The 27,358-nt window shown below is 40.8% G+C and overlaps 1 protein-coding gene across 1 annotated transcript; it reads left to right on the forward strand.

The window, feature by feature from the left end:
- Positions 1-3,567: 3,567 nt before the first annotated feature.
- Positions 3,568-20,731, forward strand: fam131bb (family with sequence similarity 131 member Bb; the record flags this gene model as incomplete). Its single annotated transcript, XM_079240779.1, has 8 exons — positions 3,568-3,595; positions 11,991-12,028; positions 15,838-15,873; positions 16,280-16,382; positions 17,903-18,127; positions 18,279-18,419; positions 19,710-20,029; positions 20,462-20,731. 8 exons carry the CDS (start codon positions 3,568-3,570, stop codon positions 20,729-20,731), a joined length of 1,161 nt encoding a protein of 386 aa, XP_079096905.1.
- Positions 20,732-27,358: the final 6,627 nt, after the last annotated feature.

The raw sequence follows: 27,358 nt of genomic DNA on the forward strand, positions 1-27,358 counted from the left end.
TTATCAGAGACGGCTTCTTTTCATAACAAAATTTATATCTCTCCTTTGTTTCCACCCACCTCTTAGACCTCTTCCATTCTCAAAAACAAACCTTGGAAGTAATTCCCTCCCATCTTTTGCCTCCCCGTCCATCATTTTCTCCTTTTTTTTCCTCCCTCTTCTATACAGCCTCTTCGCTTCCTTCATATCCTAAGTTCTTCTTCATAGGTGAAACCCAGTTGTTGGCCTTTTTTTCTTTCTTTACTCAAGAAACACACACTTTAACCTTCAAACTAATGCGACAGCTCCTTGAGGGCACACACGGTTCCAGTTAGTGCATATAATAACACACTCAAGCAGTGGTTAGGTTCAGAGCACAGAATGAAGGCAAAGAGGTATGAGAAGTGGTAAACATAATGCAAAACAGAATAAATAGCCGTTTTTAGAGCAGTCTGATCAGCCCGAGTAAGGTTTGTTTTTTTATATTACTCATCAAAACTTTTCATCCTTTTATCGCCCTGAATACCTTCTAACTGCCAGCAAGACAGTCTTAAAGATGTTATTCATTATCCTTAAGGTGCAGCCTCCATAGCAGCCAGCCAGGAGCTGATACACAGATAGTGACAGGTACATGAAAGACACTGATTACAAGAATTATATGTGTGGAGCCCTAGGATAATATGAAGCAGGAGTGGCTGCATCTTAATATGGTGCAGCTTCACCACTCTAGATAAGAAAACAAGAGACATACTGACAGGAACATGATAGAAGTCATCTGTACCATGTGTTGCAAGGCACTTTCATGTCACTGAACTTGCTTTATTAACATGTGTAAGAGTGTGTGAGTGTTTGAAAGAAAAGTAAAGATTACAAAGCTCTTTCTGAATGGCAAACATATCACGAGTGAGATCAGTTTAAGAGTTTATTTCTTTCTGCAGCTGACCTTGTCTTGCATTGACAGCTGACATCACAGATTGACATGTTGTTACATATGGATTATTTTTTATGTATAACTGTGTGTGACAAGACTCCAACTTCATTATAGCTCCACCAAGGATGAGAGCCTCTGTGAGTGTATATTTCTAGATTGTTTGGTCAATCACTGTGTTTTTGGCAGCAAAATTATGCAGAGACTACCAGGCTGAATTTCAATACATTGCAGAGATGGAGTAGGTTTAAATCAGAAAAAGTGTATTGCAGTCAGCTACACCTCCTAGACAGCAGAAAGTAACGAGTTGTTACTGCTCATGTGTTTGTTTTTTTGGTTCCTAAACAGAAATTATACAGTAAGGAGAACCTGAACAGTTTTTTGTTGGTTAAAATAGTCCTTTTCTAATGTACAAATATAGAAATCACATTAATTTTCTAAAAAAAATGAAAGCAACCTCATTAAAAATTCTTATTTATTTTATACAAAAATATACAATAAAATTTAAAAAAGCCCAGCATTTTAAAGACTCAAACTTTTAAAATGCTGTACTTCTTAACATTTTATTGCATGCTACAGTGTTTGTCCCTAATTGAAAACATGCCGTCAATGCTGAAGAAAAGGGAAACTTTCACTTTCTTTACCATAAAGGGGCGGGTTAAGTGGGATAAATACATTTAGATTAACTGGGAATGTCAGTTAAAAGCATTTAGTGTTACTCTTTGATGAAAAGAGTATGACTTCCTGATAGATCTGACAGATCTCTAGACTCTGACTAATTCAATATGATGGGCAGATGGAATGTAAACAGAGAGCCAGTGAAGGAGCCAGAGTTGAAAGCATGAGTCAGTCTGTTAGCAGGGATAACGCATACTGGTATGTTTTCTAAACTGGGACATGTGAGTAAAGCTGGACCCTATAGCAGCCATCTCCTCGGGCCCAGTGGAAAACCAACAGGGTGAACTATAACACATCTATATTTAAACCCAAAGTGCATGGACAGGCTAGATTATGTATGATTTGTCATGTCTGACAAGTCACACATCTACTTTAATCCCCTTATGGAAACATAAAATTGATGCCCCTTTATCTAATTTTCATATCTATCTCCCCTAAATGACTCACATTTGTCTCTCAGTTGTCTCCATCCATTCTGGAGTGCTAATTTGTGTCACACAGGCTTGTCTCCACACCTCTCCTGCACATGATTCCACTGTTCTCTGCTTTCCTTCCCATCAGTCACCCCATCTGCCCATTTTTGTCTTTGTTCTTCCACCCATCTGTCCTGCTCTTTTCCTCCCAGTCATCTTTGCCCAATGTAAAGTCAACAAAACATGACTGACCACACACGTACCCCCGCCCCCCTCTCAGCTGTCGTCTGCACACACAGCCTCCCAGTGTCCAGACTGTGCCTGCATCTTTTGGGCAAAAGCTCCCATCAATTTGTAAGAGTGAGGTTGACCAGGTAGAGACAGGATGGGAGTCGGAAGCAAAACAGGGAGGTGGGGAGAAAAAGCAAGTTTTGATATGTAAATGAAGTCAGAAAGGTTGATTGAGAAAGAGGGTGGGGGAATTTAGGTGGGAGTGGGTTGGAGATACATACACAGGTCAAATGAGTAAGAGTGTGCTGTGGATAAAATATTGGGGAAGGAGGCAATAGAAGAATAAGAAGCAGTGGAAGAAAGATAATGGATTCAGAGAGAACAGAACGAGAGAAATAGGTGCAGAGATGACTTGGGGCAGATCAGTTCAGGGAGATGACAGGGAGAGAGGTGGAAACCCAGTAGCAGCATGACTGAAGGAAAACCCTGGTTTTTTTTTTTCTTCTTCTTCTTCTTCTTCTCAGGACTCTTCAGTGCTGGTTGATATGCTTGCAAATGTTGAGCGATCATAAGGGGGAGGTGGAAGGGATGGAGGGAGGGAGGAGGCAGAGGGTGATTGAGGAGAGGGGGGTGGATTGGGGAAGAGAAAACTGCTGCAGCACATTGTCAGGCTGAGCGCACACAGGAGAGGGAGACAGAGAAAGAATCCCCCATTTTAGCTCAACAATATTACAGCAGTGCAGAGATATCTACAAGAATGGCATTCTGGCACTCGCCACTGTGCTATTGATCTACGTGATGGAAACCCAATACACACATCAGTCAGTCTAATTGTTTTAAACCCTGTTTAGGTTATTTCTTGTAGTTATTTTGATCTTTCTGATGTATGTATTATCTGATCAGATTGTTGCTGCAAGGCTTTATGGCTCACATTGTTTGGATAGTGGAAAAATGGTAGGAATATAAACAGAATGCTGCCCAGTTATTGTTCCAAGTAGCCCATCTGATGTCTGCATCTTTTATGCAACATGTATTTTGAATATTTTAACAATGCTTTACATCTTTGTTTAGTCCTAATCTATTCCCCTCAGGCATACTGACTTACTAACCGGATCTCTTCTAAGACACCGCACTGGAGAGGGAGAGTAGGAGTGAGGGAGGGTGAGGGAGCGAGTGATCGAGCAAGCGCAGGAGAGAGAGGGAAAAAAAGAGAGAGCACGGCAAGGGAAGAAAAAAAAAGAAGCAGAGAGAAAGAGAGAGTCGCAGGAGGAAGAAGGAGAATGCACGGTGTCTCGGTAACACTTCCACGCTTGTGTCCAGGGCCTTTGTGAATACACCATGGGATGCATCGGCTCCAGAAGACTGAGTAAGCACGGCTCCTCTTCCTTCTCTTACTGCGGGATAGAAGCTGGGAGGAGGTGGGGTGACAGGGAGGTGGAGTGGGGGAGAGGATGAGGGTCCTGCAGGAGCAACCAAAGGTTCTGTGTGGAGACTGGAAGCGGTCTTTTTATGTGTTGATGTGCGAGAGCTGTGTGTGTTGGCAAGCCGTGTGCATGTATGGTCACAGAAGCGGCGTACAGGCAAGATGTCAGTGACGATATGTGTTAAAATGTGCTACTGTGTGTGGTTGCATCCCCCACTTCACTTCCCTTCCCCCCCCCCCCCCCTTCCTCTATCCTCCCATCCCTTGATTTATGATGCTGTTTGGCAGTATGTATATGTGTGTGAGTAGGAGGCAGAGGGATGGAGAGCAGAGAAAGGCAAGAGAGGGAAACAGTGTGTGTGTGAGTGCTTATTTATAGAGAAGCATGGCTTGGAGGAAGAGAGGAAAAAGACAAACAGGATAATGCCATTGTCAGGGGCGTTCACACAGTTTGTTATTATTTGTATGAATAATAGGGAAGGGGTGGATAAAGAAAAAGAGCAGGAGAGGAAGAATTTCAGTGCAGGCGGGCGGGCAGAGAGGAGGGGAGACAGGCGGATCGCGATGGAGAGAGCAGGAGAGGGAGGGGCAAATACATGCAGGGGAGGGTGTGTAGCGTTGATGGGAGTTTTCAGGTGAGGACAGCCCTGGACAAACCCATAGTTGTCATGTTAAGTACTGTAAGACAACCCTGACTCTGCTGGGAGGAGTTGTAATAGTTTAGCTAAGTAATCAGTTGTTAGCGTGAATGTCATAAGCAGATGTTGCAGTGCACAATCAGGTCCTTCGAATGAATCACTCAAAGGTAAAAATAAACATCGACCTTCTTAGCTGTTAAATATTAATGTGCCACCTAGCACACGGAGCTGTCCAACCTATTTATGCCAAAATAACACTTTTGTAGAGTCCAGCGTTTGCACGGTTGTCAAGGCCAGCACAAAGATATTGTGCTCTTGGGTTGTTTTTTTTTTGTTTTTTTTTTTTGAACATGAGGTTAAAACAAAAAAAAAGTCAGAATAGGCAATTTTACAAAAGAAAAAAAAAAACACGCTACATGACACAGTTAGGAAGCCAGGTGTGAACTGAATACAGCAGAAACAGCATTACAGTGGCACGGGCCATCCAGATAACATTATGTGACTCACTGCACAGCAGGGGAAGAAACCGGGATCCTCTGTCAACACTTAGGTCAAGATGCAAAAAGCCATACACTCAGTGATTCCAGCTGCTGGAAATAATGTGATTGAAGGAGACAGAAAGCTTTGGACAGGTGCCACATTTATTTGATTGTGTGCCACCTGAATACTGATGCTCATTTCTATATCAGCGATCTCAGAGGCTTAAAAATTCAATAAGGGGGCTCTAGGAATGGGTAGTGATTAGGTGTTGTGATAAAGGAGAATGTGCATGACAGCACTGTGAACTGTCGGTCCCATGTAGTGGAGATAATGTATCCACTAAAGAGGATATTTCCCTTCAATTTGCAGTTGTTATTTAGGAGCACTGTCATCCTCTGCAATTTAAGACGAACATAAACAAATAGTATTTGAGAGAAGGGCAACCAGCCGTTTTCAAGCTGCTTTACATTGTGATTCTCTTGTAAGCAGAGAAAGCAGCAGCAGCTTTGTCAGTCTAGAGGCGTGGTTGTGTTTATCCTGAGTGAGAATGGCTTTAGTGTGTGCTATTGATCGGCCTTCTCAACTGCAGTCCAGGCTGCCAAGCAAAGATCAACAGGAGGAGCAGCAGGCAGCAGGACCACGTCTGTTTCCATGTGGGAGTAGCCCTGATGTATCTGTCCGTCCTCTGCTATCTCCCTGAGCTCCATCATATCGCTGAGTGGACTTTATGATTAGGGTCTGATATCAAATAAGAACTATGATAGTTCCCAGGAGTAGTTTTGATCAATCTTTAAGTTATTTATAATATGCAGTCTGAATGTTTTTAAATAGAAAACGCTGCAAAAAAAAAGCACAAAAAATTCTCCATGAAAGCAGCAAACGATAAACTGGTATAAACAGGGAATAACAGTATAAAAACATGTTATTAAGTAAAAACCTGTGTTTTTTTATGTAGAATTAAACAGCTCTTTATTTGTCAGCATTAGGTTCTGCTAACGCATAAAGATGATACAAGTTTGTTGTAAGAAACCTGATAGAGAATGTGGAACATAAGATTATACAAGTCTAAGTTATAAGAAACTTGATAAAAAAGAAAAGAGAAAGTGGAACATGGGACACTTTTCAGTGTGGTTTCAGATCCATGTCACTTAAAATTAGCAAGATAGGGCTTAGACCTTGGCAGAGGATGTACTCACCAGGTCCCTTTCTGTTATTGGGGAATTTTTTTACAAACTTTAGTGCACATTAATAGGTAGTACATGTAATGTTGGTGGCAATAAAAAATGTGCAGACTTCCTGATTTATCATCACCGTTACTAGGTCAGGAAAAAAGTAGTCAGTGGGGTACAGTGCAGGAATGCCTGCATCCATCCGTTCATCACCCCCCTTCAAAGAAGTGAAAGCGTTGAGATAGAAGATTGAATGTTTACATTATTCCTAACCCCATAAAATCAACCAAATGATTAATTACAATGTTTTTTCTTCATGAGTCAGCAAGTGTGCACTTCTTAAATGATACTTGGGTGTGTAAAATCCTCCAGGCAAACACCATCTCAGTATAATTCTGTTTTGGTTCCATTATGATGATCACATTTCTGATGTGTTGTTATTAATTCTCTTAGTGATCACTATACTAAAAGCTGCGCATCAGAGGCTTTTCCTGTAGCCACTTACCAGGCTGCGCTCCGCCCGTGACTCTTGAAACATTAATCACAGTTTAATTTAGGGCATTGTGAGCAGTGTGACTGTAACTCATGGTTCAAGCTGCAGCGATGAAATTATGGGTGGGAATGTGGGACAACATCACAGCCCTCACCCGTTCAAAGGGCCATCTAAATGGAGTCATTTTGTTCTTATTTGCTGTTGCAAAAACCCACCTAAGACACAAAATTTACAGGTTTAAAAGGCACCACAAGCCACTTCTGTTCAGTATGTGTGGATATTTCTAAACATATTTGTTGACATTACATTTTTCAAGCGCTATCATATTCATGTTCTCTTATTAGACATGAATGTTAACGAAGGGATTTAATTTAGTTTTCACAACCCTGCTTGAAATGAGAAAATATCTTATTTCTGTTCCTTTGTGTTCAGCTTCAAAGACATTCAGATACTCTCTTCTTAAAGCTGATAATACTCAACCTGAGTGTTTGGTGTTCATGTGTGCTCATGTTTATTATGTGCACATATGTATTCATGTGTGAACCTGTGAATAACCTTAGCACACATCCCTCATAGAACAGTCCACTTGCTCAAACATATTCATGTTACATGTGGGTGTGAATGTGGCAAAAGCATCACCGTTACATAAACAGTTACTGTGTCCTTCTGTTTTTACAGCTGCCCTAAAGAAAGGGATTCCCTACCATAAAATTAAAAAATCAAACCTTTACATTATGCCATTACACACCCTCAACAACTGATCACATTTCCCACATTTACCGTTTTCTTGTATGCCTCTCAAGTGGAAAATATGGAATGGCAAAGGGATGATTTATTGGCTCTTTTCCAGGTTGGAAAAGCCTTGTGTACAGCAGCATATTCAAGGTGAAGGACTCAGTGACGTAGTATCTCAGACACACAGTTGGACCTGATGACCCTTACCTTTAAGAGTATGTTGGCATATGTGCACGTGTCCTTACAGTCTCAAGGACTCCATTGTTGTACAAATGACAGAGTGTTAAGTCTTTCCCTGCAGAGTCATGTGCCTTTTTGTCATTCCTTTGATGCATACTGTCATTTCTTTTCTTTTTAGCAGATCATATGTGGGAGGAATGATCAAATTGTTTAATGCACATGTATATAGCGTGCGCACCTTTGCACGCATTATTTAGTGTATGTGACAGATCAAAAATTAAAGGCCGGTGTGTGGGCGCATGATGGCAAGCACTCTGTAAACACTGTGACTCAGCCTGAGAGTGAGCTACGAAACTGAAACATAATGCTGTGAAGAAGAAATTTCATCTCCACTATCTGTAGTAGAGTGGTTTGTGCGTGCACGTATATGCATTTCCTGATGCGTGCAGGCATTAGTGTGCGACCAGTAATGATTGTTTCAGCGTCGTCTGCTGCTACTTACTACTTCAGCACAGATAAATAAAAAACAAGGGCCATGTTCTCAGAGATGGAAGTCTTTCCTGGATGTCAAAGAGCAAAGAAATAAAGATTCCCTGCATCAAATGTATGTGGCACTTAAGCGTTGATTTTCCTTTTGCAAACATTCATCCTTTGTTGGAACTGATTTGGATGATAACATCTATTTTTCCCCTTATTTCAGGTCTCAATTATATATTTCACATTGCTGTAAGATGTTTATGGGAATCATGATGCTGGGCACATTTTTGGCTGTAGTTTTTCCATTATTACAGTCAACAGTCTGAGTGTATTGTGTCTGGAGACACTCTTAGCTTACTTTCCTCTTCCAAACTCTCCTAACCATCTGGGTTCTGGATCTCAGCTGTGTTTTCATTGAACTCTGGCTCACTAAGCCAGCATCTGCACATAGAGCACTGCAAGAGGGCTGATAGCCAAGTCGGTACCCCATCGCGGCAACCAGCCTTACCGCAGCTGTCACGGTAAACAAGCACCAAACTCCCTGGTTCCTTGCTGTTATTGCTGCAGGGTGCTTGGAGTAAAAAATACAGATGAAGCTCAATGCTTCCCACTTCAGTGAGGAGCTGTCAAGCCACTACAGCCACAGTCAGAGCTGACAGTACAGCCGCCACAAATCTTTGGCTGTTCGTTGCACACGGTCGCTTTGCTCCCTCATTTTCCCCCCCTTCAGTCGCTCAGTCCTCCCTCCCACAATGCCCCTCGTTCCCTCTCCTTGCCCGAGCTAAGCCCGGCTCCCCTATGACCGCAGGGGATATCCAGTGCTGCACTGCTGTGTGTGCGTGGGAGGAAGGATAGTGCCAGGGGAAGAGAAGCTGGCTCAGAGCTGTGCTCGTGCTCTGTTGTTTCCTAAAGAAGGAATCCTGCCTGCCTTCTCAGCAGCAGAATAACACATTCACTCACTGAGCTGCTGAGAGTCCAACAGCATCACCTATCCAAGGACAGGAATAAAAAGGATGATAGCTCAAGAAACAGTTTGAATACTGTGTAATTGCTACTGGCCCATCAACTTGAAAATATTCTGAGAAATATATGTAACTTTAGAGAACTGCTCAATATGGTCACACAAACCACTTTGCCTCACTTCACAAATATACTTTAATGTGATCCTATATGAGGAAGAATCTGATGCAGGTTCATATATTTAGGGTAACACACTGGGCTTAATGTTTCAGTTGCACTGCTGTGTAACCGCTGCAGGGCTTCTCAGTGGGAGTTGTCACTGCTGCAGTCCAGCAAACTCTTGAGCCATGTTGTGATTCATGTTTGGAGAGAGTGACTGCTAATCTGCTAATTGGCTGAATGAGGCTGAAGGATGGGGAAGAGAGGGGCAGGGAAAACTGGAAAGTAGAAAAGGGGAAGCAGTGTGAGTCTCTGTGCATTCCACTACATGTTGCCAGCAGCCAAATGCATGTGGACATGCATGTTCATGTATAGTTTGTGTTTGCAGGGCAGATTTTTAACCCAGATGAGAAAGAAATCTGGGACACTCGTCCCCTCCCCAGCAGAATATGATATATCTTTCTGTCTAACCGATTACAGCCAATAAGTAACCACCTCACACCGCAAGCCACAGAGCCAACATGCAAGCATGCCCGGCTTATTCTTTTGAGGTTGTATAAAGTTCATTCTTGAATGTGAAAGTAGAGCTTGAATATAAATGTAAAAAGGGAAGGTACTGATGCAAAGGCATGTCTTTATTTAGAGATTTTCACAGTTTTATTTTCAGGAACACAGATTTCTCATATTTACAGAAAAGGAAGCGCATTTGCAGCACTGAAGAGACAACTTGTGGATTTTAGCAACAGCATTTTCATCCTATATAATCTGAGAATTATCTTGACATTAAAGTGCATGAAGCAGTCAGAAAAAAAGGACTACATTTCATCAGATATGCAAATTGCAATCAGATTTGCTTGCTTCCTTACATCAACATGAAAAAACTAAAGTTTCTCTAAAAAAAGTCTTCATGGATATGACACATCAACACAAAATAAAATCACTTGGATTTCAAGTGGAGAGAAGTTTAATTAACAACCTGTTTATATCAACATAGAAATATTTTTAGAAAATATTTTGACATTAAAGTGATAATCCAGCTGTTTAAGCCTGTGAGCTGTGCTGCACACCCTGTGACTTTGACTCATAAGCTCACATTTTTTCAGGCAGAGTACAACCAAACAACTATTTTTACATGCAGTCCGGCTTCTGTGAAGATGCCCAGAACACAAATGCAGAACTGACAAAGTGGGTTGGAAAAACTGGGCTGAAAAAAAAAAGACAGAAGATGAATGAAGAAAAAAAGACAGCGGAAAATGATATACTCGCCTATAACTTCAGATCCATTAAGGAAGACGCTCTGCTGCTGTTAATATGCATGCAGTCTGCATACTCCAAAGGATTTCTGAAATGGGAAGATTCAGAGGTGAAGACTGTAATAGATATACAAATGAAACAAAGTGGTCTTATTTGTAGATGTAGTAGCAAAGGCAGGCATATTTCTGAAATAAAGCCTGTCACTTGTCTCCTGCCCTTGTAGAGATCTGATGTGACTGAGCAGGGTTCAGAGGGACGGGCAATATCTGAGTGCTTGATACAGACAGAGTGGAGTTGATGTTTCTGAATCACTGGGTCAGTGGGTCACAGACATCACTGGACATCCAGAGAGCAAATGACTGTCTGTGCTTCTCCCAGCTTCAGATGAGTCGCTTGTGGTTTTCAAATGCAGCTGTGTGAAATGAAACAAGGCTTGCTCAGCAACACACATGGAAACACAGATGCATGCACAGACCCAAACAGTGCTGATGGATGTGTGAACCCTCTGAGAGTTGCACACAAAGAGCGCAGACCCTCTGATACCGTGGAGCACCTGGAGACCAAGGCCATGTTTAAACTCTATTAGGAGCACAGACTCTCTAATTAAACCAATGTTTTAATTAGGATTTGGACAGCTAGGAGTGAGGGGGGATAATAATGTTCATTTAACCAACACTGTGCATGTATCTCATACGGGTTTCATTTAATATATACTGGATGAGCAGCCTTGTGTATGATCACCATTTAGTCACCTCACTTATTTGTAAGTAAAATGCAGCAATGGAAATCCATTTTGCAAATAAGGGTCTCAGGTTTTCTTAGTTCTTCGGTGCATTTGAAGTAAAATGATTGTTACAGTAGATGCAACCTGCAGGTGGCTGGTAGGAACTCTGCTGAATCTACTTGACTGTCCTGGGAGTAATGGTGATAAGTGGGAGGAGGTGGGCTGCACAACAGTAACTCTGAAACACAGGAAAATGGAATTTAAATGGCAGCTAAAAGGAGCGGGGGCAGAAAAATTCAATAATAACTAGTTTCTCATATTTATGCCAGTTTGAGTTTATGTAGATTCATTTACCATCAACAATTTAACAAAACAGAGTTAGGAGACCTTGATTTATACATTGACCAGTGTTGGAAAAGAGAATATATTACCAGTAAAAGTGAGTCATTTCAATGGGTTTGATTTGCTGAAGAGAAGATTTTTGATTTGTTTTATTTCTAGCATGTTGTGGAAACTGTGACTTTCAGGTTTAAATTTTTTTTTTGTTTTGTTTTGTTTATTTTAAAGGCAGTGGATGCTTCTATATATTTTAAATTGTATGTATAATAATATATTTACAAACCTGAGCAAGTAAGTTAGTGGGACTCTTATTTTGTGTCATTGCTTAAATGCATTTGATATTTTTTTTCTCCAGTAAGTATGTTTACTGCTCTTTTTTAATCATTATTATAGTCCAGATGGCCTTTGAAATGAGCTGGATTTCAGTTATTCTTAAAAGAAGCAATACTTCATTTTATGTACAAATGCCTGTTTGTTTGCCTCTCTTTTCTCTATTACCATTTGCTGAATAAAGAGAAAAATAATTGTGTTTGTAGGGACTTTGATAGCGCCAGAGATGACAGGAGTTGGGAAAAAACATTAGGATGTAGGAAAAGAGGCAGAACATTTTCCAGAGCTTTGTGAAGGGGAAATAAATTGTGTTAACCATTATTAGAAGTTATTTTACTGCAGAAAATTAATGCATTTTTCTCTTTTCTTCTTTTCTCCCTTTCCTTAATTCCCCCCCCAGCGGCAGATGGCGTGCCAGTCCAAAAGGATGGGGAGCAGGTAAGTCTAGCAGTCTCTCTTGCTGGCCTGCCTTGTTGACTTCCTCAGACAGCGGACTCCTGCCTTTCCCACCTGAGGAACCAACATGGCTGCTGACTTAAAGCAGATTCACAGGAAGCTACAGGATGGGCTCCAGCAGTTCACCTCCCTAGCTTTCTGTTAAGCCACCGTGCCAGTGCTTACGCCAGTAGGCTAGCAGAGTAGATCACTTTATGTTGCTCTACTTCCACTACATCATCCTGTCCACGATGGGCTGGTGTAGGTGAAGACTTAACGACTGCTGGCTTGGTTGGCTTTTTGCTGCAGTTAGGATATTTGTTGCTTGTTATCCATCCGACATAGTCGCTATGCAAAGCTGGTTCAAAGCAGAACTGCAGACACATTTTCTCTTTCTTTTTACACTTCATTTTATTATTGTGGACCTTTGTCTCTTCTCCTCCTCTCTCCTCTCCTCCAACACTGATTCTTTGCTCTCAAACCGATCCCTCTGAGATAAGTAAAGTGGAGAGACCTCTTCTCTACCACCAAATGCACCGTGGACTGATTGCATCATTTATTTATGCACCGTGTCCCAGAATGCCCTTCAGAAAGAAAAAGCAGCCACACACACATTCCATATATATATCAGCCATGTTGCATGGGGCGTGAGGGGTGGAGGGGTAAGGCTACTTTAAGGGGCCCAGCTAGACAACTCAAGTGTGTTAAATCTCTCATCTTATCCACTCATGCTGAGGGAGGGGAACAGAGAAAATCAGGGAGGGAGGCAGTCAGAAGAAAGAATAGAATTACAAGAAAGACAAGAAGTGTCTAATATTGATTAACAAGAACTACCTGGAGACATGTTTCATGTAGTTGATGGAGAGAAAAAACACTTCCCTGATAATTGCCCTCTTCGTCTTGTTATTGTCACTTGGCACCAGATTACCCATCTTTACATTTTAGTTTGTGCGGTTCATGGTGACGATTAATAAAGTACATTTACTTCTGTTGTAGCTCTCTTTTGGTTTAAAACATGACATGCACAAAAATCCACTTAAATCACCTTACAGTCTTACATAAAAAACCTACAAGAACTGTAAAAAAATATACTTATTTTTAAATTAAATCAATAAAGCGATACATTGTATTAAAAAGCTGCTTCTACATTATGACCACAAATAATCTAAGATAAATAATAATATAATATAATATAAAATTCTTGTTAATTCTCATACTAACTGAATTTAAATGAGATTTTCTGAAATGAAGGAAGGCTTTGCAAATTTTAAAAGTTTGGCTTTTTTGGTGAAGTTGTTGTCAATCTTATGTTTGTTAAATATAATGCAAAATACTCTAGCTAGTTAATTTGGTTAATCAGCTAATCAGATAGTTAATTTAAAATAACTAGCCTGATGCTGTTCAAACATAGTGAAATCCCTCACCTCTAAAATATACTAGCAATTTATTTAACCTTTAAAAAAAATGTTTTAAAGCTAAATACAGAAATATAGAGGAACAGAGTGTATCTATACCCATAAATTTTATATGCCCCAAAAAATTTTACATTCATTTTTCATTTTGACCTTGTCAGTAGGGGATCGGGGGGAAGACATGGTGCAGTACAACTTATTTATGTTAGCAGTCCATCACTTCCACCTGTAGTCAGTTACAAATCCATATTTAATGTAATGCTCTCTTAATAATGTTGCAAATGTTGGGACAACATACAAACTCCAGACAGAAACATTGCTGCTGATTTGAGCTCTTTCATATGAGGTTACAGTGCCAACCCTTAACACACATCTAAACTCCTGTAAACCGAACCACAGCGAGCAAACACCGTGTTGTGTCTGAAGTTTTTCAATTTTCTACTGTTTACATCTCAGAATAATATCATCTTGGGAACAAAGGATTTAGTCTGGTTAGGTCTCTGTGCTGGATTGTTGACTGCTGCAGAAACTTGCTGCAGTCTGTTTTTGGATGTACATCCTCTCCTCCATTGCCTTAATGTAGCCTCGGGTTGCTTGCAGTAGAAATGTAAGTTGTCTAGGAATAGATCCCCCCAAAGTCCCTAACCCAAGTTTAAAGAATTTTAAACTGTTTCTTACGTGCCATTAGGTCTGTCCAGTGATCACCTGAAATCTGAGTTTGATGTCAAGCTCTGCACAAGTCTGCTTGTTATGTCTGATTTATGCCACGTATGTTGCAGCAGGGAAGCTCCTAACACCTGCTGTACCTGCAGAGTGGCCCACCACTCTTCTAGGCACAGTTATGCTGAGCTCACCTGCATTTTTTGTCTTCAGCTGTCTCCTGAAAGAATCAGAAAAATATATGATTGTGAGCAGCTTTACTTGGAATTTGGCTGTATTATTGTCTGTTACTCCTTGGTGTTAGTAACCTCTTTTTCTGCGTCTGTGCACTGAATGGGAACTGTGGAGCAGATACAGACAACATAGGACAGTTGATCATACATGCACATATAATTAGACTCCAAATCACAGTTTCTGGAGTTAATCCAACGTTAAAGTTAAAAATGTAGGACTTCCCTCTGACTCACCTGTGTACACATTTTACAAGTTTTTTTCTTGCTGTGTAAACATGCTGAACAATTCCTACCTCTTTATTTATTAATCCTTTAGAAAATAGAGTAGCAATATGCAGCAATGCAATGTTTTATTCATTTTAAGAAGAAAACTTAAGCATGCAACATAAAATGATTTAAAAAAACAAAACAAAATGTAAAAAAAGTGTAATCTCAGTCAATTTACAGTCTTGCATAAGTGTATCGGCATCTTCCCATTAAAGAAAATGCTAAATTTACAATAGTCACTCAAACAACTAGAAACTGAAAAAGTAATAATAAAGTAAATAATAAAGTTTGAAGTTAAAAAGAGGCACTGCTTTTGCACACTAGTTGAAACCAAGTGTTGGCACCAAAGTAGCTACAAACTGGCCTCTTCCTGTCGCTTCAGATCAACTGTTGAGACAGCTGATCCGAAGTGACAGGCATTGATCTGAGAACAGCTGCAGTTCACATCTCACACATATCTATATAAAAAAAACGGAGGCTTGAGAATGACTATAATTAAACAAATAAACTCTGCACAAGAAACAACATTCTGATAGGAAATGTTCTTGTTATTTCTACCCAGCCCACGTTGTCTGTCTGTGCACATCAGCAGGAAGGTGAAAACATTTCAGCACAGCCACTTGTGCCCCCAGCCTAGTTAGTGTCATAGTGTCAGTGATAGAGGGAAATGGTGTAGCAGAAGCTTCTGCTTATCTACTTTGTCCTCATCATCTGACTACAGACACACACATACACACATAAACACACTCTCTTCCCCTCCTCCTGTTAGCCTCAGTCCCCTGTCTGTCTGCAGCATCAGATACAGTTCAACACAGCTTTGACATCTCTCTCAAACGCACACACACACACACAAACACACACATTTTCTCCGCTGGATTTCAGTGTTCTTGGCAGCACATGTAACCGAAGAGGAAACTCATTTAACCGTAGCGCATTCACTCTGCTAAACATAACTAAGCAAATATGAACTGATCCCTGTTTAATCCCCTCCCTCCTCCCTGTCATTCTGGTCCTTTACTCTTTGTTCCTGGAAATTCCTGTGTATCCGTCTCTCTTTTTTCACGCTTCCTTCTCTTAATTTCCTCCTCTTCATCTGCATGTGTGATGTGCAATCAACCCTATGCCCCCCCCACCCTTCCCTCCCCCATTGCATGACAATGTTCTGTCTTTCCTGTCTCTCTCTTACTCTTTCTTGCTCCTTCTTTCCCCATCCCTCCCTCCTCCTATTTCTCTTCCTCAGCATGGACGTTCAGAATTTTCATGGGAAGGAATCAATGTAAGTGTTGTAGCATCATTCCTCCATCTACTAAGTTTCTCTCCCTACCTGTTCTGATTTAAATCACCCTGTAGCTATCAGCTCTTCCTTTGTCACACCGCCCCCCACCCCCCACCCCTTCAGCTTTACAATCTATTTGCGGTTTATCGTACTGGTGCACGGTAGAAAGCACAGTCAGATTTCTTTTTTTTTAAAAAGCACAAAGTTACTTGGATTTTGGGTAATACAGCGTTTGTCTTTTGTATTAACCCAACATCTCCATCATTTCTTCTCTCCACTCACCCCTCTCTTTAACACACACTGTGTCGATGTCTTTGTGTGCCCCTGTCACACCATCCATGCTGTTCTTTTTTTCCACACTCCCCTTGCCCTCTCCTCCATTCCTTTCTCTTGTCCCCCCCCCCAGCTGTCTATGGAAGACACCACATCAATTCTTCCTCGGCTCAAGAGGAACTCAAACGCCTACGGCATCGGAGCTTTGGCTAAGTCTTCTCTGTCAGGTGTGTCAGGTGTGTGTCTGTACTGATTCTGGTAAAACGACCCCATGTGGGCTCCGTCCTCAGCGGGCGCTGGAGTCTACATGGTACCCTTAATGGGTTCCCCTGCATCACTTCCTCTCCACACTGAGACATCAGTTGTCAATGGCTCCTCGCGAGCCATTGATGGAATGAATTCAGCTTGAAAAACACAACAATCACACACACTGTACACGGTCATACAGCTTGTTGCTCTGAGGAAAGGTGAGTGGCGAGTGGGAAGTGGAGTTTCTTTATGTTAAGTGGTTGTGAAAGTGTGGTGTTCTAATTAAGTATGGATGTTTTAACTGTGTGAAGTGCTGTGTAAAAACACTTGAGTGCAGTGTAGTGAAGTGCTTTCTTTTAGTACAGTGTTTTTTTTTTTGGTTTTTTTTTTGTTTTTCTCCAGCTGTTTTGCAGTTTATGTGGATATTGCAGTACAGTGTAGTGAAGTGCAGCTGCTATACTGTGTGGTGTGGTACTAATTTGTCCAATAATTTATTCATAAATCTCATCCCCATGTGCCACCATCAGAGAGAATCAAACTAGGGAGGATTTAGACTCTGTATCATCATATGTTGCTGACATGAAATATGGAGCAAAGCAGATATGAGCTGGTGTGTTAGCATGACAGCAGGAAATTAATTTCTTTAAAAAAAAAAAAAAAGTATGTTCAGCAGCATTAGGTCGAGTTCTCAGACAAACACAGAGAAAGAGCCGTTTTCTGCTTAGCCAGCGCAGCGTAGCAGAGGTGTGAAAAAGCTATCATGTCAACAAGCCAACCGCTCATTACTCACAACACACAGCCGCCTCACCCCAATTAACCTGTTCCATCCCATGATGCACTGGTGTCAGACAAGACACATCCACTGCCTCCTGTCATCCATGTAGTGTGACCAGGTGATGACTCATTAAACACATAGATGTCACCCCCACGGCTTCCATCATTTAGCTAGTCTTATAATCCATGCTCATCGCCATACATTTGATTAGCAGGATTTGACTGGTAAGGTTTATGAAAACTGGTGGATATATATTTTTAATGCCCAAAAATTCCTAAATTTGTTGGACTATTTGTCATACTATCCTAGTTTTGAGCTCAGTGTTATCAATATATTAAACAAGAAAAACACAGCAGCATTATAGGATATCTGTTCTGTTTAATTACAGTCCATCAGTTGCAAACCATGCTATCAGTCCAACCTTGCTAGTGTCATATTTACATCGAGCATCACAGCTCCCATGATTCCACAGCAGTATACACACAATAATGACATATCTACTGTATGTCTGCTCTTCTCTCTGTCCATCTGCTCCTTCCACCTTTTGACCTCCATACCTGCTGCTTCTCCCTCGTCTCCTTCTGCTTCTCTCATGTCACATAATCCTCCCTTTATCAACCTCCAATCATCGACCTGTCCCTCTGCCATAATCTACCTCCCATCTTCTTTCATTTTACTGCCCTCCCTCCCTCTGCATCCTTCTCTTTCCCTGCATTTTTCCACTTCGCCCAGGAGTCACTCGCACGATGAAGGAAAGGGTGACAAAGCCAACAGCCATGGCCCAGGGACGCGTTGCACACATGATTGAATGGCAAAACTGGGGGATGCAGACAGTGGGTGCTGGAGGCATACCCCAGTCCCGCACCACCACCCAGGAACGGGAAAAAGAGCGGCGGCTGGAGAATGATGCCTACAGTGACCTCAGTGATGGAGAGAAGGAGGCTCGTTTCACTGCAGGTGAGCGTAAGAATGCCACATAGCCTGTTAACCATTCAGCAAAATGACTTTGCTTATTACCTCAAATTTTTTGTGATTTATTTAAAACATTCAGCCGATTCAACCGGATGTAGGTCTCAGCAGTGAGCAGGAGTTGTCCTTCTGATTTCAGGTATCCTGCAGCAATTTGCAATCTCAGAGGCAACTTTGCTGGCATGGTCATCGATGGACGGTGAGAGTCCGCGGTCAGGATCGAACCAGGGCAGCGTGGCTCACCTGAGCGAGGTTAACCAGGAGAGCATCACCAGTCGAGGTAAAGATCTGGAGATTCAAAAGACAGCAGCTTTTGCAAGAGCAATTATTACATAGAAGCAAGTGGAGAAGCCAATAAACCCAAGAATAGCTTTTGTTATATGTCCTCTCTTTGGATTACAAGGTTAGTTCAGGCACTTGATCTGTATAAAAACACTTTCTCCATGCAAACATTTCTCCTGAAGAAGTTTGAGACACCGAAAATTACAAGTGCTTTGCTGATTTAAGATAAACCTTATTAAGTGCTTCATTAACCTCATCTTCCACAGAGCGTTCTGCATTGGGTCTAGCTTTATTTGTTGTACAACAAAAGCAAATTTAGTCTTTTGTCAAACCTTTCCAAGCATGGCACATTTGCTGAAGAGGCTGTCTAACACCATAAAGACCAACATGAAAACAGCTTTTGTGGGTTAATTAATGTAACTTGTCATAAACTTGGGCAGAATCAATAACATCACTAATGCTGTCTTGTTATTATAGGCATTTCATTTAGTCTCTAATTTACAAATAAAAACTAAAGAATTTTCTGGAGTTCTTCAAATCTCACTCTATTGTGCTGATAAAGACAAGGAGTCCTCACTGTTTTGCAGACTTCTCCCGAGAGTCTATAGAGCTTAAATTCTTTTAAAAAGTTGACCCCACAGCCGCTGATGAGCTTGAGAATGAATCTGAATTTGAGATAAAGGGAGTCGGGAGGTGGACTGAAAGCTTAAGGGATTAATGCATTTGCCTCAGATCATCCAATCATTTATATGTAAAACAAACTTTTGGTGCAGGTTGAAAGTGTTAAGCGGTGTCAACCATTGGGCCTAATTTATACCCTTCAACTGATGAGGAAAGAGAAACTGCAAGAAATCAAGGCTGTGGTTGCTTTTATACTATAACAAGAGTGATGACTCAACAGTATAAGGTGTGCCAGTTTTCAGACTCCATTCACTGCATACTGAAGAGCTCCTGTTACAACACTTATTTAATCAGCAAGAAGACATTTCAGTCACTATTTTTTACCCAGTTCGTTATTAACTATAACCTCTACTTTGAGCACCAGTAGTAGCTAAAACAGTTGGTTTGAAAACATTTATATATACTTTAATAAATAATTCAGCTGATATAAATTACAGATGTATCACCAAACTAAAAAAAAATGGGGATCTGAAGCATGACATAGTGATTTCCCTCTAATAGTGATTTGGTTTGTTGTGCTTTTTGCATCAAAATCTCAACATGCAGCATTTCTGCCTCCATCTGTTCTCCTGTTCTGAAGAGCTGCTGCATCCCTCTTTCTTTTCAGATCAGATATTGCACCACTCTTCGGCAGAGGTGTGGCCACACACGTACGTCTCCCAGGGCCACTACTGCCTCTCATCTTCAGATGCCTGGGAGCCAACCAACAACGATCCCTCTGGCGTGGCATCTCCCCCTGGTGGCTCTTACCTTATGGGGACGGACGGCTACGACGGGCAGGCGGCAGCTCACTTCCTGTCTCAGCAGCAGCAGCAGCAGCAGCAGCAGTTCAACCTCCAGCAGCAGAGTCAACTACAGCAGCTGCAGCAGATCCAACAGATCCAGCACTACCAGCAGCAGCAGCTCCTGCAGTATCAGCAACAACAGGTGATAGATGGGATCCAGGTGGAATCTCCGTTTGTGCCTGTATCTTATAAATAAACCACAGGATGCAAGAAGAGCAAGCTCAGATTCTTTACATCTGATCTCAAAAGGGAAAGTAAAATCTATCAGTAACTACACTCAGCTAACAATGTAGCTCCAACTTATTTGACATATACCAAAAACAGCAGTTACCACCTTAAAATGATCTTTGTAAGTCAGAGAGCTACTTATCCCCTCCTGCACACGGATCAATAGCAGACATTGTAAGAGCTATCATGTTTACTGTGTACTGGATTGTTGATGGCAGCTTGCCATGGCAGATGCATTTAAAGTTGGCAGGCAGATTAAAAGTGAGTGGCATCTCAGTTGCCTCATCACTTCCCTGCTCACTCTTCCTGTTTTCTGACCAAAGTCTCATCTTTGTGCTTTTTTCAGGTTCTGGAGCACAGATTGCACAGTGCTAACCACTCTTTGCAAGCAACACCCAACAGCACCATCCACAGTCTAGTTCATCCTGTTCACCCTCCATTGGTTGATCTGTGGAACACGGGGCAGATGGAGGCCTATCAAGCAGAAGCTGGGGGCTACATGGGTGTGGCGGCGGTGGTGGAGCCAAGCTTGTGTGTTCCCCCTGGAGATGAGATGGTGGGAAATGAACACTCCCCGCTACTGGAGCAGCAGGAGGACGAGGTCAAGGTGAGGTGAACATGTGGTTATATTCCATAAATGATCTTTTCAGTGATAATTTATTATATCTGTATCTGGTATTTGAATCTGTCAGAGCAATCGTTGTGAGAGAGCATTTTATTTTATTCAATTAACTCCAACTTGTGTATTATTTATATTGATTGCACTGAAGAATAGATTAAAGATTTATTTCTAATTATATGCTGTTTTGTATGCAAGATTGCTCCATTTCAGCAGTAATTTTCAGGCTTTTTCCTTATTCAAATTTTATAGGATGAGATACTTTTAATCTTTTGTTTTTAACCTTTGTTATTGACCTGTTCACATGTCAATTTCATGTTGTGAAATCATCCAGGTAATTTCCTTTAGAGATTAAATTTTGTATGTGTATATATATATATATATATATATATATATATATATATATATATATATATATATATATATATATATATATATATATATATATATATATATGTAAATATGGTTGGGATTGAGATTGTTATTTTGAATTTTTTTTTAATCTGTTAATTTATATATTTTTTAAATCCTTTCTGACCTGGAGGTATTGGGAATGGCAGGTGTCAATAGCTTAAAAAAAAAAGAAAAAGAAAAGAAAAAAATCTTCAAATTTTTGTGACCTTAGAGTTATTTTAGACAACAACAGTCATGAGTTTTTGATTTAAGTGAATCCTAGATTATTTTCATCTTGAACATCTAACAATAAAAGTACAGGTGGATATTTGAAAGTACAGTAGATGGGATAAAACACATATTAGCTGCGTTTGTACAAAAATTTATTATCAAACAGCTTTTAATTTATAATCTTAGTGGCCTGATTCTTGTTTGTTTTGCTGACCTGATCAGGAAGAAGAGGTAACACTGTGCGTGGAACCAGAGTCGGCCACACTGACTCCACCTACGCAACAAGGGGATGCCTCTGGTGGCAGTAGTCCAGGGCAACCGCCAACAGAGCCAATCCCAGAGCGGAAGGCCTCCGATGTCAGTCCTGGCCTCATTCAGACACTTGAGGAAAATGAAGAGGAGGAGGAAGAAAGGCCTCCAGCCACCATGGCAACCAATTGAGTTCCTAACTGTTAAGTGACTCCTGATTATAAACTGACAAGGAAGTCAGAAAGGAATGAGCATAATAAGAAAATATATATCCATTAATCGGTTCTGTTTCAGGTATCAAAAACTCCCTGGTTGCAAGATGAATTCCACTAAGTGGTGAGCAACACATTTCGGGTGGACTCGCACTCGTGCAGCAAAGGACACCTGTTTCTTTGTAAGCCTTACATCCCAAAGGTATAAAAAGAGGAGTGAGAATGGCAAAGAGGAGGATAAAGACAAAGCATATTTCCATGGGGGAAATGAAACTACACTGACAAGAAGAGGAAGGGAATGGAAACATGCATGCTTTTTTTTGAAGACAACTCGACCCAGTCATCGTCTTATAATGATAATTAAAATCCAAAATAATTCAACATAATAAGAACATTTTTGTAATAAAACAAAAAATGAAAAAAAAAAAAAAGAACAAGAATCTATGTATAAGTGTGTGATAAGATACCAGCTTTCCTATGGGAGCGCTGCTCTGTTTACAGCTGTTACTCAACTCATTAGTGTTTAATCAAATTAATTTCCCTGTTGCATCAAATACGTACTGTTTACTCTAATAAAGGCAACCCAAGCAATTTCACAGATGATTAGAGTATTCCCAGAAAATTTCAGCATTTCAGTGAAATGCAGTTCAACCCCTTGTAAAATCAATTCTTCTATGATGTGGCACCAGGATGCCCAAGGCACAACCCAGGGATGGGCTTGCTCTGCTGACTGCACACACTAAACACTGCACAGATAAGGATTGTACTGTAAGATAGTGTGCTTCCTACTCTGTCTCTCTGTATGCATGTCTTTCAGAGTACTATGGAGTATCTGTACTATACAGCACTGTATAGACTTTGCACTGAACCCTAGTTTCCCAGGTGTGGCCACTGTGGGCCTGCAGTGGGCATAAAAGCAGTGGGTTTCAAGAAAGAGCTGCATTTTTTTTGTTTTTTTTTTTGCACTGATGCAATCCAACAGATCAGAGACTGCCTTTGGACTGTTGATAGTACCCAATTCCTACTCTGAAAGCTTTCAGCACCATCGACAACCAAAACCGAGCCACTTAACAACATGAACCCTCAGCTGCTTTTCTCCATGGGTGTAGGGTGGGTAGTATTGATGAGGATGATGACCACTACTTTGAATGTACTGGGAAACGGAGAGCAGTGCATGAGCGCTGCTTTTGATGTGTCCTCGTGGTCCACGTGAACAAATACTGGCATTTTTCAGATGTGCTGAAAATGGATTCTCTGCTGGCTCACTTTGACCGCAACACACATACATTCACATACACACAGAGAAATATCTAAATTGTAACCAGCAATAGCCAGGCAAACATTGGCCTCCCGACAGGCCGGTGTTCGCTCTGTCGCATTGATGTAAATAGGGGAAGAAGAAAATTGCCTCTCACTCACAGTCACAGCTGTTCTATTGCAGTATGATTTCTTTATTTTTGTACACCTCTTGGGTCCAACTTTATTTTTGGGATTGTGCTCAAGCTTACAATTTAGCCTGATTATTTTTGTGTTCCACCAAACAGAGACAAATAAAACAGAAGAGCCTTTGTGTCAGAAATAGAGCAATCGCTTAAATTGGGGGGTGTTTAAACCCGGCGAGTCCATCAGTTGGGGAAACAAAAAGTACAAAAGCAGCAGGCTGAGTGTGCCGCTCAATCAGCCAATCAGGGAACAGGACTGAAGCCTGGGACTGAACACTGAGGATAGATTGGTGTCTTCCTGCTCATCGTTATTACTGTGAAGCAGCTGCTTGGAGCGTGATAGGGCGTATAATGATGTTTGAGAAGCATGTTTTCATTTGGTTTTTCTTTCACCTGAGGAAGAGTCCATGTTTCCCAGCGAGGAGGGGCGTCAAGCAGCAGCAGTGAACTTTCTGTGCATGACTCACTGACCAACTTCACGACAACATCCAAGCACTGTTTGCATCTTTTCTCTCTTGGGGAGCACCTTCTCTCACTTTGATGATTGTGTGAGAAACTTTGAGGACGAACAATATGGTTTCTTGACTTGAATGAATTTATTTATCGATTGCTAATTTATGCAACATTGGGGACGATGTTTATTTTTCTACTGACATGTTGAATCCCTTCCAGTATAAGTGCGAATAAGCATCATGGTTGCAAGGCAGTCTTGTTTTGGTCTGGTTTTGAGCACTTCAGACACTGATAGTTTGGCAGCTCTCAATTTAGAAAAAAAATCAATTTTCTAATTATTTCACTTCAAAAATTCCCATAGTGACTGTGACAGGTGATAAATGCAACTTAAAAGGACTCAAAACCACAAGCAGACTGTCTTCACAGTGATGCATATTGATTTATTTATTGAACAATTACTTGGTGGGGAGAAATAATGTGACATCTTGTACAGTCTATAATTTTATGAAGGTTCCAGCCTTTTTGGGGAGCAGTATCTTTTTCTTTATTGCATTTGTTGATGCTAAAATATTACAGCTCATTCGGGCTTGACTGTTTGCTAGAAGGAGATAAATGCACAGAAAAAACACTGCTTCAGTCTTTTTTTCCCTTTTCTTTGGTTACATAAATCTTAATGAATGAATAAACAAATAACATGAAGCCAAATATATTTCCATGGATTTTAAGGTTTACTTATTATGTCTTTGTCAAACTGATCAGTTTGCAGTTGAGTTCTTCTTTTGCGCGCGCGCGTGTGTGTGTGTAATTCTACTGCCATCTTCTAAGAGTTTCCGTAACTAATCTGCAGGCATGATGCTCACTATCTGCCTTCAATCCATTGCCTTTCTCCTCTTCCTCCCCTTCTGTATGTTCTCTGTACTTGTGTCTGTCTGTTTGTCTGTCTCTGTACAGTGACTTGTTAACTTTCCTTCTGGAAGAATCACTGCCTAGAAAAAAAAAAACAAAAAAAAAAAACTTTTCACCAGTCAAAATGGGATTTGAAGCATTCACACATGTGAGATAAGTAGAATTTGGTAGAAGAAACGTAACTGCTGTATAAAACACTGTATAAAATAAGACGGCTTGTATACAGGTTTATAAAACTGGGTTTGTTTTAAAATGAGGCAGTGTGACTGACAACACTCACCTATGCATGCTTGTTGGACAGCTATCACAGGTCAGTCCTTCCACATGGTTTCCTTCCTCTCTTTTGTCAACAGGTTTCTGTTTCTTTCTCTTTCTTTCCCCTGTTTTTCCTGCACGACAGAGCCTCCTCTGCCCTTTCCACCTCCTTTACCTGTCTCCTCTTCTTTTTCTCTGGTGGAGAAAGAGGAAATAAACAAACCAACAAATGCTGTTTCTTGTGAATGTGTTGATCTCTTTCACAAGTTGTAAATAATTAGGTTCCAACATGTTCCCCTTTTGTTCTCTGGGGCCTTAATATATGTGATGCGTCCTTTTCTTTTGTGTGTTTGCTGGGAGCTGGTGGCTCTGGCCAGCTTATTTGCGCTTCACTGAAAAGAAAGAGGAATAAAAAAAATGGTGTCAATAAGGAACTGACAACAGTGAAAACCAGCCTGTTGTGTTTTTCCAAAAACCTTCCCCTATGGTCCTTATCTGGGACTTTATGCCAGGAGGATGTTACTGGTAAATGCTCACAGACAGGCATCCTCCATTGGGACTGGATGCTTATTTGTTTAAACTCACAGAGGAAGCTAAATCTGAGACACATTGCTGACCTTCACTACACAAAGATGTTTATATGTTTAAAGGAATTCTCATTTTCAAGCATGAATGCTGAAACCGACATGGTGGTCCTAGACTCGCATAGCAGCTTTTCTTTTTCTATGTTCTGATGAATTATTACTGAATTTTATATTAACCTGGCTGGTCAACAGCTTTAGCTGCACCATATAGTTCTTCCTGCTGCACCACAACATGGTAAATGCGCTGTCCGGCTGTGTCTCAACAAATAACAAACAGACATGGCTGATTGGCTTTATGCAAGACTCCAGTACATTTTCACCTCAAAGTTTAAAGAATAACTTTCCAGATGTTCATTTCATTTTCCCAAAATTTAAGATGATTTATTTCATAAACTGAGCACAAAAAGTAAGCAAATTTGAGTTGAATGAATCACTTTTTTCTCTTTTTAATTCCAGTGTGTGATTTATAATACATTGTTGGGAAGCCCGATAAGCTACTTTTACAATGAGATATAACTTGTAAGAATTGTGCTTTTTGTGGAAAGAGCAGTACAACTAAACATGTGGCCGGTGCCCCCTGAAAATGCGACAAAATCCCCTGGATTTTTCTCCTGTTTTAAGTTGCCTGGTGGATTGGGAGGTTGCACTCTCCCACAGTAATAAGGAAAAACAACATGTTAGCCACTTTCTACTCGTTGGGTCGTGTAGAAGATTCATATGCAGCCTCAACAGCTTGGGACCTCCTACTCATGCTGGTCACCAGTCTGGTCACATTTAGTTGTGTGGATGGATCCCATTCCACAACCAGGAGTTTTTAAAAATCCACCAACACTCTGATGTAGTTTTGTTGGTCACTCAGCAGCAGCTCAAGCTGATCCCACAAGTGTTCATTTAGGCAAAGGTCTGGACTCACCACAATCGTTTTTTTTCTCTCTCCACTCTCAAATTCTGGAGATACTGTGTGATGACCTTTGCTCCTTGCTCTGTGGGAGAGAGTGCTGTCATCCTGGTGGTTGGAGTCAGGTCCCACATTCTGGAGATTTAGGATCACCTCTGGCTCCAAAAAGTCATTTCAACATTACGTCTCTGTTAAATGTCAATCTGGTGTCACAAATCTGCAACTGGGACACTGGTAGCACTTCAGCTTCAAAACAAGAGTGAAGAACAGCAAGACAACATTGCAGGAGATTTTGGGGCATTTTTTTCTTTGACACTCATGTCATTTCACGGAAGCAATGATCCTTACAGGTTATGTCTCGTTGTACAGGTGACTGTTCAGGTACTGGTTTTCCAAACCACACACCATTGGATTTTTTTCTTCTAAAGTGGAGAAATACTTGCAAATAAATGCAGCTTTCTATATTTTTTTGTGTTAAGTTCATTTGTCTGATTTGAAGCCTCAGAATTACAAAGTTGCTGGGAAACTTGTATATTTTACATTTCATTGAAATCAAAAGAAATTAATCAAAAGGAGCCCAGTTAAATAAGACAAATGTGATATTTGCTTATGTATAAACTGAGTGAATCCCTCACCTGGCCACAGAATTGTTTTTTATCTAGAAATGAAATCAGATTATTTTTTTCAACACATTAAAGAGATTTACTCTTTTTTTTTTTTTTTAACCCATCTTTTACTTAAACAACATTACATTTTTTCCACTCAGCCTTTTTCCAGTCATGTTGATCACTGCTTTACACTACAAGACACATTCACACCAATTGGCAAATGAGGGGGCGACTTGGAGTTTAGTGTCTTGCCCAAGGACAATTTGACATGTAGTTAGGGGGAAGCCTGGTACCAGTCTCCAAACCTACTGGTTAAAAGATGACGCCTCTTTCTTTGGAGCTACAGGATTCTTGAGATGCTCAGCACATTCGAGGGTCATACACCTTCTTGAC

This window comes from Telmatherina bonti, assembly GCF_933228915.1.
Source record: "Telmatherina bonti genome assembly, chromosome: 5".
NCBI classification, from domain to species: domain Eukaryota; kingdom Metazoa; phylum Chordata; class Actinopteri; order Atheriniformes; family Telmatherinidae; genus Telmatherina; species Telmatherina bonti.